Here is a 15,693-nt window from a genome sequence, read left to right as displayed (position 1 = left end):
TTAGACAGGCTTGGTACTGTAATACAGTAGTATTGCAGAACTGCATGTCAGTGTCGTGGGAGACGAGGCCGCAGTAAAACCGGCGTCTTCGGCATTTTATTGTTTTTAATATGTATCCCTGTCGTCTAATTAAACTTTAAGGCTTTTTAACCAAATCCTTGCTCGAGTGTGCTTTGAGTTTACCCATTTGATTGAACCCATCTTGTGCCTGTTTTTATAAAAAAATGTAATTGAAAGATTTGTTTTTGGCTTTTTATTGATAAAAAGATAAGACAGGAAAGAGGGAGAGAGAAACGAGGAGAGACATGCAGCAAAGGTCGTTGGGAACGGGACTCGAACCCGCAACACGCTGTCAGGCTACATTGAGCCTAGGTGCCCAGACCCCTAGGCCAGTGATCCGGGCCTGTGTTTCTGTTTTGACTTTGTGAGCACCTCGTCACTACCTGGACTGGAGTCTTCACCCGTTGAACTCTAAGAGGTACTCGGCTCGTCTCTGTTCTTTGAGCAGTTAATGTGGTTTAGAGACAATTACTCTCAGCTGTTATATCAAAAAGTGTTATACTGGTGTTTTTATGTCCGTGTTTTCTTTCTGTTTCAGGTCCAGCTCCAGACTGACGACCTGAATGCAGGACACCTGTGTTGGTGTGGGAGTCACGAACCCTACAGAGCAGCCTAAGGGCGAAGCAGCCACAGTACGTGTTGGCAAGCTGTGGTGGATGAAATAGTCGGGCATCCTGACACTAAAGGAAATGACATTAAAGTTGACATTAAAAGGCAATGTTGGGTTATTAACAGTAATTAAATGGTTTGTAATGTGTGCAATAATGAAGCATATAGGCCTACCTTTTGGTGATATATTTATCGTTTTCCATGCAAATCTGACATATCGCAGGCTAATGTTCAGATCATTAAATAACACGTTTTTTTACATAATTTTCCATGGACAACTTCAAAGCATTGCATTTGGGATTGGAATGATAGCCTGTGTCTAATAGGATTTTGGTGGTGGAGCTACCCTTGTAGTTTATATCCTATTATGCCTATTATTATAGCCTATGTAGCCTATTATGCTATATTTGGATTTGCATGTGGGAGATGAGAGCTCCTTTGCCGTGTGCAAATGGAACATGCATTGTGAATGAGTTATGACCACTCAGCGCAGTCGGAACGTGGGGGGGAAGGGGGGGCTTTGGAGATCGTTTTATACCGGGCATGGGCAAGACTGCTTGGCACCCCTGCCCAAGAACGCTGACGAACACTAGTTTATAGGTCTGGGATTCAAAGTGCAAGCAGGCATTTCAGACTGTTAACTTTTTTTTAATGTAGCTTTCCAGTTCTTGCTGTTCCCAATTTTACTGCCCCATTTAAACTAGAGGTGCTGTAGATGCAAGTGGTGCTGGTACTGGAGGAGAAGCTGTTCTGATTCAGGAGGTTGATAAAAGGCATCGACCACCCCCGTCTGTTATTTCTATAAGAAATGCTCTCATTCCCAGAGAAATTACAATTACAATTGAGGAGGTTTGGCTTTGGCTTTGTTGTGGGCCTTATAACATGTTGAGGTCTACGTTGGCTTCTCTCCATAGCCTGTTATTGTTCAAACAGACCAGAACCCCTTGGTATTTTTACACCATGGTTCTAAAGGAGGTAGACTCATCTACAGTACCGTCGTCCGTATTGTCTGTCTGTACGTCTGTCTGCTCGTCCGGGGCAAATCTCACAAACCGCTGCCTTTTTCAAAATATATTATAGAATTCTTCAAATATTTAACTTTAATTTGACAATGGACGTCAAAGGGGTTCGATTAAGGCTGAAACCTTGCCCAAATGTATAGTCATACCGGTACGTCATAAGTACGTCAGAAGATGATTGACATTATAGACTGGCCAAATGAAGTCGGAGATCTCCATGGGTTACTCCTTTAGTTAGCTCCCTCCCTCAGTCTGCAGGAGCAACCCTATGGCTTTGTTTCATTTGTTTGGGTTAGGGTTATTGTTAATTTTGTTTAGTTAATAAACATTTGTCCTCAATACACCTTAACCCATTAAGACCTGGAACTGTGTCATTTTTAGATTTGAGCTAAAAAGCATTATTTTACACTTTGGGCTATTCAAAAATAGCAGATCTACAAGCTCATAGCGCGGCACCGAGTGCCGCGCTATGAGCTTGTAGATCTGATATTTTTGAAAAATCGTGAAAATGTGTGCAAATCTTTGAATATATATATTTCTAAAGCGAACATTTTTAACTCAAATCTTTGCTTCTGGGGGTCCCTGGAACAAAATATTTTGATGGGGGTCCGCGGCCAAATACATATAATTTTGGGGGTCCTTGACATGAAAAAGGTTGAGCACCACTGATATAGAAACATACGTTTTTCACAAAACTGTTGAGATTTAGGAGACTAGGAGTAGAATCGGCTTCAGGTCTCAATGGGTTAATCCATCTTTTGTTGTGGTTTGCAAGTCAGCTGTAACAAAAGTATGAAATGCATTACTGTTGACAAAATTGTTGTTTGGTGTACCGTGGTCCTTAGGGAGCCTTTCTCTTTCTCTGTGACATGAATAAGAGGTTGTTGATTCAAGGCTTTGTTGCTTCAAGGCTTTCCAGCTGTATTAGTATGCACACAGAGAGAAATAGGCTCTATAATACAACTAGGCACACAAATAGAGCTCACTTGTATGGTGAAGACCATTAGGGAGTAGGAATAGCACCCAAAAAGAGTATTGTGTGTGTGAGTGTGTGTGTGAGAGAGAGTGAGAGTGAGAGTGAGAGAGAGCGAGTAAGTGAGTGAGATAGCTAGAGCATTGGTTCTCAAAGTGGGGTCCGGGGACCCCCAGGGGTCCTTGAGGGAGTTCCAGGGGGTCCTCAGCTAAATGATGGATAGTTGGGAAATGGACCCTTATGTGTCTGTAACTCTGTTTTTTTTTTTTTTTTTTTTTTTTTATCCCACGATTTTGTAACCCACATTTTTTTCACCCAGTGCCAATTGCCTACGTAATCCTGGGCACTACCTACACTCTGCCAGCCTAGGGAGAGCCCAAGCTGAAGCTCATGCCTCCTTCAATGCATGAGGAGCAAGCAGGCCGCTTCTTATCACCCGACAGGGGGGAGTTTCCCTGGTTGGACATAGCGCGTGGAAGGAACACGTTATTCCAACCAGTTCCCTTCTCCTCCATCAGACGCCCCGGCTGACCAGGGGGAGGCAGTATAGTGACCAGGATTACTACATGTTTTTGTGAGGGTATTAACTACCCTAGGAGACACGGAGAGAACATGCAAACTCCACACAGAGTAGGCCCTTTCGCCAACCCCACCTATGGGTATGGGCGCCGATGACGTGGAGGAGAGAACACGCCCCCAGCGCCCACAGCGTCCCTGGCGGGAATCGAACCCAGGACCTTCTAGCTGTGAGGCGACAGCGCTACCGACTGCAACTCTGCTCTGTGTCTGTAACTCTGAGAGTGTACAAATGGAACCATTTGTACACTCTCAGAGTGTTTTATATTTTTTATATTTTTATATTTTACAATATAAATTGGGGTCCCAGAGATAGAAATGCCATTACATGGGGGTCCGTAGCCTAATGCATGTCAAACTGGGGGTCCAAATTAAAATGGTTGAGAATCACTGCTAGAGCCATAAAAATCTTCTCTTATGGGAGTCCACGCCTGGCATATCTTTTCAAATGTGGGGCTAACAAGTGTCAAGTCGGGGGTTCCTTGACATGAAAAGGTTTGAGAGCCACTGAGCTAGAGAGAGAGACCTACCTGTGCCACGGCCACGTGCGTCTGCTGCTGTTGCTGCGTGAGTTGCTGCTGTAGCAGCTGGATCTGGTGGTGGATGGACAGGGGGGTGGCTGGAGGAGCCGGTACAACAGACGCAGGGAGCAGCATCCTGGGGCTAGCCAACAGCAGAGAGGACTCCTCTGGAGGAACCTGGAACCAGAGAGGGGAGAGGGGAGAGGAGGAGAGACATAGGGTTAATGTAGGAGGAAGGGGACAAAATGTACTTAAAGTACCAAAAGTGAAATTACTAAAATGTTTGAAAATAGCAGATCTACAAGCTCACAACGCGTTCCGAGCTTGTAGATCGTCCATTTTCAAATAGCCTACAGTAGGTATAAAATATGGCTAAAGTGGTTAATGTATGTTTTATAATGTAATAATGTATATCTGCAAAGTAAGTTTTCAAATAATTGTAGAAAGTACAGTAAGAAAGTATTGTAAAAGTACAATATTTGCCTCTGAGATGTAGTGGAGTAGAAGTGAAAGTATAGACAATCGAAAATACTCCAGTAAAGTACCTCAAAATTGTACAGAAGTACAGTACTTGAGTAAATGTACTTAGTTACTTTACACCACTCGAAGGGGAGGGGAGGGAGGGGAGACCTTCGTGAATCCAGTTTCAGCTTCACCCAAGCTGACGGCTTTGCAGATGGTTGGTTATGCTGAGCGCTCAGAGGGGAGCAGTTAGGGATTAAGTGTCTTCCTCAAGGACACTTTTGACACATAAGACTGGGGCCGGGGGGGGCGAACCGGTGACCTTCTGATTACCAGGCGGCCTCTCTACCCACTAAGCTACAGCCACCCCAGGGAGAGAGAGAGAGAGAAAAGCAAGAGAGAGAGGGAGAAAGAGAAGAGCAACCAAGTCCTCACACAGAGTCCCTCTCTCACTTCTTATGCTCTTTGCACATTTAGATTTTGAGATATCTTGTGTGCAATAAGGAATTCTGGCCTAAGGGCATGAAAGGCACCAAAATCAGTAGGATTCATCCTCCGGGGATCATGCAAGCGCACAGCAAATTCCATGGCAATCCAGTCAGTAGTTACACGATATCTTGTCTGGCACACTTAAGGGCCATTCACACTGAGCGAGCACTATAACTGTAACTATAAAAGTATAGTTTTAAAAATCGTTCTAAGTCAAGTGGATGGCAGAATTCACACCGACTATAAAAGAAATACAATGGGGAACGATATAGTTATATATATAGTTATCGTGCCCGGTGGGAATGACGCTTTACACCACATACCTATGTGCTAAAAGACAATTGAAGAGAGATAGAGAAAGAAAGAGTGATTGAGGTGAAGAGGAAGGGTCCATTGAGCAGAAGGAGAGATTTGGGGGCATATTTACTAAGCATGTGGGTAATTACCACCTGGGCCGTAAACATTTGTGGCACCATGAATGTTCAATTTAGCGGCGTTATTTACTAAGACGTATGAGCACAGCTGCTTTAAATTCACTGCTGCTATTTAAAGCGCCTGATAAAATTCAGTCATGTGCCTTCTAACCAAAAAAACAACAACATTGTTCCTGTAAGGCAGTTTGTTTATGCTTATAGGTACTGTAGGGTAAGTGATATGTTTAGGTCAAAACAAAAAGTGTTTTGTTAAAAGGTTAAAGCTCTTTATTGTGATATTAATCATTACTATTGAGTGTTTGTTCAGTAAGAGGGTTCTCCCCATCTCTCCAGCTCTTTAATAAACAGTAAATACATTTTCAGGTGGGTTGCCAATTTCAGCCAATCAGGAGAAATAACCCATTAATCAGCTTCAATTTGATAGTGTTACAGTTCAAATTTTGGCTGCTCATTTCTTTGTGTCATCACTTCCAATTTCACTTATTTATCCTGAGTCCTCTCTCCTGATTGGATAAAATTGGTATACTGAACTGCAATACATATATTTTCTGTTCATTAAAGAGCTGGAGAGACCCCCTGTTAATGATTTAAAAACGTATAGCAGTGATTGCTATTGGAACATAGAGCTTCAACCTTTAAACAAAACATTTTATCACTTACTGCACATCACCTTTGAGCAGGGCATATGGATGCATTTTCAATCTCTCCTCTCATATGTGGGTGGTCCACTATCAGAGCATATTAAAATACATAATGCATGAACACAACGTCGGCTATTTCCAGTGGTGCCACTTTTCTCTCAGGTCACACAGTACAACAGTACGGGACCTTAGTAAACATCGTCAGACACCATCTGTTTTGTTAGCGTTAAAAAAATATAAATAAAATAAAAATAACCCTGATAATACGGCCCTGAGAGGCATGAGATAATGGATAAGGGTGGAGAGGTTATTAGGATTCAGATAACTGAGAAAAAAGGTGAAGACAGGGAGGGAGGGAGAGAGAGAGAGAACCTTGGTCCAGCGGGACATTGCCAATGTCACGTCCTCCTTGGGACAGTGTGATGTATGTCTCAATTCAAAATGTGTCACAGTGTCACACAGTGGAACTCACAGAATTAATAAAGCCATAATGAAAAAAGTTTCACATAGAAGGAAAACCAAGGTTGAACCAACCAAATACAAGAAACATTTCTTCTCTTTATCGTATCTCCCTTATGCTTTACTTTTTCTTTCTCCCTCGCCAGAGAGAGAGTACACAGTAACGTTCTCAGTGTTAATCTAACCCATTAAGACCTGGAACTGTGTCATTTTTAGATTTGAGCTAAAAAGCATTAATTTACACTTTGGGCTATTCAAAAATAGCAGATATACAAGCTCATAGCGCGGCACCGAGTGCCGCGCTACGAGCTTGTAGATCTGCTATTTTTGAAAATTCGTGAAAATGTGTGCAAATCTTTGAAAATATATATTGTTTAAAGCGAACATTTTTAACTCAAATCTTTGCATCTGGGGGGTGCCTGCAACAAAATATTTTGATGGGGGTCGGCGGCCAAATACATATAATTTTGGGGGTCCTTGACATGAAAAAGATTGAGAACTACTGATATAGAAACATACGTTTTTCAGAAAACTGTTGGGATTTAGGAGACATGTAGAATCGGCTTCAGGTCTCAATGGGCTAAGATAACATTTGTATACTTTCACTCAGCGTACAGAGAGAGGGAGGATGGGAAAGGGGAGTGTGTGTGTGTGTGTGAGTGCGCGCGTGCGTGTGTGTGTGTGTGAGTGAGTGTGCACGTGTGTGTGTGTGTGTGAGAGAGATAGAGAAATATGAACTACGATGGCAAAAAGAGATAAGTTGAGGACTGTTGAAGGCTGAGTTATTGTGCCATTCGGGAGATTAAATTATGGATCTGTCAAGGGCTGATACTATGATTAACTAATGATTCTGCAGTTATCAATAATGTAAGGCGTTGCAAAATGTTGAATGATAATAAGCTGATGTATTGAGATCTGCTCCTGCAATGAGCTGGAGGAGTTGCTGCTGTCATAGCAATGCATCCGAGTCATTCCAAGAGTTCAGCATTCTCTCACAGTAAAATCCTCAGTATTCATTTGTAAACGTGTAACTTATGTGTGTACAAATGTAAGCAAATGGCATTTGATTACATGTGTACACACTCCCAGAGTAAAACGTGCGACGAGCAACGCATTTGACAAAATCTTTGCACTGCACAGCCACACCAGAACATGCTCTCAGCTTCCCAGGCTCCAAAACACACACGCTGGACAGAGCCATTCTCCACACTGCTGTCCTACCAGAGCATGTAGTCGATACCATCACAGACAATGGTCTTCAAGCCTTTAACCCATTGAATCCGGGAACGCATCTCTGTCATTTTAGATTTTAGCTATAACCATTATTTTATACTTTGGCTATTCAAATATAGCAGATCTACACGCGGTGCCATGGTACAAGCTTGTAGATCTGCTATTTTTTTTTAAATCTTGAATATTTGTGCAAATCTTTGAATACCTATATTTTTTTAAACACCATTTTTAACTCAAATATTTGCTTCTGGGGGTCCCTGGAACAGCATATTTTGATGGGGACCAGCAGCCAAAAACATATAAGTTTGGGGGTCCTTGACATGAAAAAGTTTGGGAACCACTGATTTTTTCAAAAAACTGTTAGGATTTAGAAGACATTTGTGAAGACACTCTGACTGTTGAGCTGCAGTGAACCGTATGATTGTATCCAATGGATACAAACAAAAAAGAATTGCAGCCACATTGACACGAAATAGTAGAGACACTTGTACAATGATAGTTGATAAGAATGGAGGTTCTGTTCCATTTAGTGTAGCAGAGCCTTTCCAGTAAGTCAACATGCACCCTAATAGCAACACCCCGACTCAGTTTGACCAAAATTGAATACAACCTTAATTACTATCATATCAAAAGCAAAGCAAAGCAAAGTTTGTTGTTTACCCAGGGTGTCGGACTAAGCACGAAGCTTGTTTCCAGCCGGACCCTGCATGGAAGCCTTGCTCAAGGGCTATTCAGCGGTGATTCATGATTGATGTGATGAATTGGGGAATCGAACTAGGGACCTTCCGGTATCAAGGCCGCCCCTCTAACCACTAGGCCACCGCTGCCTATCACCTTTGATTACCCTACTATTTCATGTCAATTGGCTGCCGTGAAAAGGGGTGAATTGGTGTCCAATCATGTGGGCTGAGTGCTATGCAGGTCTTCATTCCAACCAGACAGCACAGTGTGATTTCAATCATCACTCCCCTCCTCTCTGGGTGAGAAGTGCCAATTAGTGACATCACCTCCTGGTACAGTTTTTGGTTGGAATGACAACCTGCATTATAAAAAAATAGCTCTTTCATGAACTCTTTCGTGCAGTAGATGATTGGACCCAGCTGTTCTACATGAGCCATGTAACAGCCCATTCCTAGTCAATGGGCATGGAGTGTTCTGGGCCTTCCATGCTCACTACCGGCACGTTCTGTTTTGTTTTTTCAAATTTGAATGCTCAGGCGATGTGGTGCTGTCTGCATCGGAGTGAATTATATCAGTGGTTCTCAAACCTTTTTGTGCCAAGGACCCCCAAATTCGTATGTATTCGGTCACGGACCCCCGACTGAGAATATGTTGTGCCAGGGACCCCCAGAAGCAAATATTTGAGTTCAAAATGTTTGCATTTAAAAAAAATCACACCCTGTGTGAAGGAAGCGGTGCCTTTGGGGCGGGGCTTAACTCATTTCAGTTCGTCCCTATTGGTGGTCTGAGTCCACTTACCAAATTTGTACTTGGTAGCATGCTGCAAACTGGAATGATGGCTGTTTAAAGCCCAGCCAATGGGCAGACAGAGGGGGCGGGGCTTAAGTAATTACAGTTCGTCCCTATTGGTGGTTTTAGTCCATGTACAAAATTTGTACTCCGTAGCATGCTGCGAACTTGAGTTATGGCTGTTTAAAGGCCAGCCAATGGGAAGACAGAGGGGGCGGGGCTTCAGCAATTCATGCTCGTCCCGTATTGGTGGTCTAAGTCCACATACCAAATTTGGACTTGGTGGCATGCTGCAAACTGGAGTTATAGCTGTTTAAAATCCCGTGCTCATCCCGTGCTCATACGGGCGGACGGACATAACATACGCTGGGGGTCCCTGGACCCCTCTTTCATAACTTCAGCAATTCATGCTCGGCCCTATTGGTGGTCTAAGTCCACATACCAAATTTGGACTTGGTGGCATGCTGCAAACTGGAGTTATAGCTGTTTAAAATCCCGTGCTCATACGGGCGGACGGACATAACATACGCTGGGGGTCCCTGGACCCCCAAGCTCATAGCGCGGCACTCGGTGCCGCGCTATGAGCTTGTATATCTGCTATTTTTGAATGGCCAAAGTATAAAGTTGGGGACCCCCTGGTACCCCAACCCCACCAAGGACCCCTGGGGGTCCCCGGACCGCACTTTTTGAACCAATGAATTATATTCACAATACCATTCATGCCAGTACTTTCTTTGTTGTTGCGAAAACTACAACAGAGAACCATGTGAGACACATCGAAGCATTCGCACTATAAAAAAAATTTGCATCTGATGCAAATAAATCCCAAAATGTAAATGTCCAGCAGAAAGGACAGCGGACAGACGGGCATTGTCTCGGACAGGACAGGATGTCCAAAGATATTCTGGCGACTGTTCTAACTCTAGCAGCCATTCACTTACATAGAAATAGAAGGTGATGCTTTGACAATGATGGATGGGTCTTAGCCTTCTTGTTCCTCCTCCAGAGAGACTGTATGCTAATACGTGTTACACCTCTGCATCCATAGTCTGAGCCGTCCTCTGCTGTACTTTGGGCTGATGACCATTTTTACAATGTCAGGGTTTACAACTGTGTGTGTGTGTGTGTGCGTGTGCGTGTGCGTGTGCGTGTGCGTGTGCGTGTGTGTGTGTGTGTGTGTGTGTGTGTGTGCACACATGTGCATGTGTGTTTCCATTAATTAAACTTTAGTTAGAGAATCACACCCCCAAAAACCATCTGTGTCTCATTAACTGCCTTCTGGTGATACATAGTACGCACACACGCACGCACGCACGCACGCACGCACACACACACACACACACACACACACACACACACACACACACACACACACACACACACACACACACACACACACACACACACACACACACACACACACACACACACACACAGGGGTGGTGTGCGTACGTATAAAGAGTGATAGGCTGTCTGTCCTAAGTGTGATGGTTCAATGAGAGGGTGTGTGAGAGAAAACAGAAACAATGAAATAAAGCATTAGAGAGCAATAAACGGAGTGAGATAAACAACAGCAAGAAAGCTAATGAGCTAAAGAAGATATCCGAGATTAAAGGCATCATAAAGCAGCTTTGTGCCCCTTTAACAGTCAGTCAGTAAGTCAGTCGGGTCTCCAAGAGACACAAACGAAACCTCCTCCTCCTTTCCCATCACTCCATGCCAGATGATGCCAGAAAATGACTCTGGGCTGTCAACCAGATCGAGTCTGAAGATGGGAAAACTGTAAAACTGTTGCAGCTTTGACACAGTGAGTGTTGCCAAGCTAAGGGGCTGCAGAGTGAATAAGATTGAGGAGAAGTGGCGTGATGAAGGGCATATTGCTGCCTCTTAAGTACTGCAGAGTCTTGTATCTGTGGTGCCCAGGGACACTTACAGTCCCATAAAGACATTATAGAGAGATAAATCCATGCGTTTCGGCCGGACCCAGAAGGCCAAACCCTATATCGTGAATGTCACTGATTGACTGACTGATTAACTGGCCGAGTCATTCACTGACTGATGAAGTTACGGCCTTGTTCGGCCAGTAGGCCTAACGATGAACTAGCCAATCACAGCTCAAATATCCCTCTAGGCGAGGGGTCTTCCAACGTTTTTTCAGGGCAAGGACCCCCTAGCTGAGAGATATGAAGCAGGGAGCCCCACTATATTGTATAAAATTGTGTTTCAGATTAAACTTATTTGTTTTACTTGGTCTGCTCTTTTTTTTCCCTCTAAACCAAACCTCTGCATTTCATATTCATCTAGTGATGCATAGCTGAAGGTGTTCGGTTTCTTGGGTCCACAATATTCAATTCCTCATGAATTCCTCATAAACTAACGTGAAAGAACAAGCAAATGGCCTCTGACTCCTGAAATGTGCAGGTTTGTGTCTGTCTTTATTTATGTTAGCCGCAGTTAGCTCTTACCCACCACAATAACAAAAGGTGCAGCAAAGGTGGTGACCGTGCAGTGAAATCACACAATATCAAGTGTAAAACATTACATTCTGTACATTTTGGATATCGAGTCCTTATAGTATTATTGTTTATGTTAGGATGGTAACATTCACTAAATCAAAATATAATGTACGCACTTATGGCCTGCCTGCACCCCCTGGACATTTGTTTTGCCTGAATACAAACAAAGAGTGGAGCCAAGTACAACACATATTCAGACCACCGAGACACTAAGAGTGTGTCCATCATGCCCTAGGTTTATGTCAAGCTCTGAAGGTCAGAGTAAACAGTCAGCCATACAGACACACACAGAGATGGATAGACATACTGAGAGATAGAGAGACCACCAGAAAGGCAGACAACTGTGCAGAGACAAACTGACCGACAGGCAGGCAAGGCAGGTGGGCAAACCGTTTGATTAGGCAGGCTGTGAGAAATCTTAAGACAGAGGCAGATGGAAAGAGACAGAGACAACTAAGTGTCTAAAAGCCCAGCTAGCTGCCTCTATGGGCCATGCTGTTCCGTATACCCAACCAGCCCAAAGTCGGTTGAACTGAATGGTTAGGGTTCATCCTCCAGGCAACACGAATACATTCGGCAAAGTTGATGGCTATCTTGTTATTGTGAGTAATTGTGTATGCAAGGGGACAATTTGGCTTATGGGTGACGGAAAGAGGAAAGAGAGTGGGGATACCAAAATCAGTAGGGTTCATCATCCAGGGAACATGAAGGTGCACAATAGGCTATATCTTGTTTGGGACGGATTGGTATATCTTGTTTGGGACCTGTCTGCCTCTAGTAGGGCTAATGAAGAAAGAAGTTTGCATTCAAACAAACACAGGCCTACAGTATTTGTGCTCATGCAAAAGTACAGAAGGACGCACATACATGCAGGGAAATAGGAGAATTAAACACACACCAGCCAAGAATAACTAGGGACTCCAATAAGCAATCTGAATCAGGGTTTCTGATAGCCATCATTTACCGCCCATTGGCAGATTTCAACTGGCCGGTAATTATAATTATTAACAGGCATCTATCTATTGTCTCTGCAGGGCTTACGGAAAAAAAAAACATACAAAGCCCTTGGTTGTTGCTTTAGGCAACAGAAAAGTTCTGTTTCGTTGAGGCAGTAACAGCGAAGAAACCTGAAAACAAACTGATCCTTCAGGGCATAGCGGCTTGAAATATACACATGGCAATCTCCAAAGACCAATGGATTTGTAAAGGGTGTGAGCCATATGACCAAATTGCAGGCAGTGACTTCCTTGGTATCATCATTTATGAAACAGTGAACTTAACAGTAACAAAAATGCCGATTAGATGAAAGATCAAAGACACGGAAAGCCTGGAACGTATTTATTAGCTTTGTTTTTAAATGTATGTATTTTACGCACAAATCAGCACGTAAAATGTTACATTTGTCCGGTAAATTAGAATCTTATGAGCCTCGTTGGTCGGCAAAAATAAAGTGGAAACTCCGGTTTGAATTGAGATTAACATCTTCAAACAGTCTAATTCTGTGTGTTTACTCGATGGAATGAGAAACCGAAATCCATCCAAGTACACAAAATTCCAGAGATGTTTACTGCCTTCTAATCCAATAAAAGTAGAAACCAGATTAAAACATTTCGAATGAGCGTCGGAGTCAAACTAAATGCAGGAATATGGTCCATGGTAGAGAGGATTCACTAACCAACTAGAGCTGTTCCTCACAGAGGCATACACTGCTAATGCACCATCATTTACAGTCAATACAGGGACAGTCTGACATCCAAGCACAACCAGCAAATATGTCAGAAAGTGCTCGCAAGTGTGTGTGCCACGCACACACACACACACACACACACACACACACACACACACACACACACACACACACACACACACACACACACACACACACACACACACACACACACACACACACACACACACACAGATAAGTATACACAGTAAACGGTACAAACACACAACAACAGGACCTTAACCCACACATCTGTCATCTAGTCATTTATTTCTCACTTCTCCATGACAAAGAGGGATGGAGGGAGGTGAGCGGAGGAACCCAGGGACAAGTTACAAACGAGAGAGAGAAGGTAGAGAGGCAGTTACTATGGGAAGAAAGGAACGGACAGATTGAGAGAGACCTTTAACGAATGGGGGAAGGGGAAGGGGGGAGAGAGAGGAGAGGTAAAGAGAGATAGATGAGATGGGGAGGAGAGTCGTCTCTGCTCTCCTCCTCCTCCTGGGGTGATTACGCTGGCTTCTCCCTGCTATCTATCCTGTACATCTGACAGATTGTTCCCTCCCACCCACCCACCCACCCACCCACCCACCCACCCACCCACACACACACACACACACACACACACACACACACACACACACACACACACACACACACACACACACACACACACACACACACACACACACACACACACACACACACACACACATACATAATAAAACATGCAGAGGTGAGACAAGTTTCTAGCTGGCTTGACAGCTGACAGCTCTAACAACCTCTGTGGCAGACAGACACCACATTAGATTTGCAACTTCATCCAGGGTTGTCTTCAGACAGGGACACATCAAAGTCCCAGCTATGCCTCCACCGTTCCCCTGGTTGGTTTAGCATTTATCAAATGCATTAGCAATGCACCCTTCCAGAAATATCTTCCCCAGAAATTGCCAGTGTACAACAACTTGCTTGTAGATCTACCATTTTCGCCGAATGTTCGCCCCCAAGAATATGAACGCTATGTTCATGAATAGTTTGGTGACCACCGGAGAGACGGGTGACAGCCGGGATGTAGACAGCACCCGGGAGCAGTATGCGCTGGCACCCCAGCCTGTGTCTTCCGTGAGGAAGAAGCCCAACAAAGCCACAGTGAGGCCTCAAAGGAGGGCCATTCAAGCAAGTCGCAAGTGGAGCCTGCAGTACCACCACGGCCCAAGACACCATCACGCCAGAATGGATTGTTTGGAACGGGGGAGTCTGGAGCAACGCTCAGGAGCTGGTGAGACGAAGGAGGAGCCCGGCCAGCAGGCCATCCACAGAGCCTAGTCCCTCCACGTGCCAGAGCCTCTCCTCCCCTAGTCCCGGCTGAGTAGTTCCGGAGAAGCGGACTGAGTGGCCCTGTCTCTCCCTAAGGTGACTGACCGTGGGTAGCTACTGGGACGTAAGTCGGGGCTTGATCAACCTCGGCTGGGTCACCTGGGGCGAGGGTGTATGTTGCGAGACCCGAAACACCCGATGACCCCAGGCTACAACACTGATGATACGTCCCAGTTGCATCCATGTGATGTTTTTTCGTTATGACATGTGGTTAACCACTTACGCCCTATATACTTTCTTGTACAACAAATAACAAAAAGAGCTGATCTAAAAGCTTAAAACGTCACATTGTGATCTTGTAGATCTGCTACCTTCACTATTTTAGAAGAGTTTTTTAACATTTTCACCTAGAATGACGTACCCAAGATAGGGATGCCAGATTGTAAGTGGTTAATCCTTCAATTAATTCAATCCGGGAACGCATCCGTGTCATTTTAGATTTTAGCTATAACCATTATTTTATACTTTGGCTATTCAAAAATAGCAGATATACAAGCTCATAGCGCAGCACCGAGTGCCACACTATGAGCTTGTAGATCTGCTATTTTTGAAAAATCTTGAAAATGTGTGCAAATCTATGAATATATATATATATTTTAAGGGAACATTTTTGACAAAAATCTTTGCTTCCCTGGAACAAAATATTTTGAGATGGGGGTCCGCGGCCAAATGCATACGATTTTGGGGGTCCTTGACATGAAAATAGAATACATTTGTAATGCGTTCCCGGATTGAATGGGATAAGGGACTCACCAGTGTCACAGGTAGTTACAACAGTCAGTTTCAACCGAAAATGAAAAAAAAAAAGTGATTTTAGTAGATTCTAGACAGCTGACAAGGGATTCAGTGTCGACAAGGGCTTTGTGGTGTACATTTTTGAACTTTGAATAAACCCAGCTCTGCTGGTCCAAGCTAAAAAGAGTCCTTGTCCTTTTACAGGTCCCACGGTTGCTGAACATAATATTTGACAGCTGGCTTTGTTATATACAGTAACCGTTGGCTGGATCCTGGAAGCGATAAACAAAACCCGGATCATATTTATGATCTGAATTTATATCTGGCGCTCTCTCTATAGACCACATCCAGTACGCCGTAAAATCCTCTGCGTTAATTTAACCAATTAAGACC

General features: G+C 43.9%; 1 protein-coding gene across 1 annotated transcript in view; it reads right to left on the bottom strand.

Annotated features, from left to right (window-relative positions):
* The window catches only part of LOC311051846 (carboxyl-terminal PDZ ligand of neuronal nitric oxide synthase protein-like), a 229,191-nt gene that overhangs the window by 63,437 nt on the left and 150,061 nt on the right, over positions 1-15,693 (bottom strand). Inside the window, exon 8 of the mRNA XM_084066511.1 lies at positions 3,768-3,935. Within this exon, the coding sequence (XP_083922637.1) occupies positions 3,768-3,935 (168 nt within the window). The remainder of the gene's footprint in view (positions 1-3,767; positions 3,936-15,693) is intronic.

The sequence above is a fragment of the Gymnoscopelus microlampas genome (assembly GCF_963454915.1).
Source record: "Gymnoscopelus microlampas genome assembly, chromosome: 9".
Classification (NCBI taxonomy): domain Eukaryota; kingdom Metazoa; phylum Chordata; class Actinopteri; order Myctophiformes; family Myctophidae; genus Gymnoscopelus; species Gymnoscopelus microlampas.
Note: the sequence above shows the minus strand (reverse complement) of the source record. Positions and strands in the feature narration are given on the sequence as shown.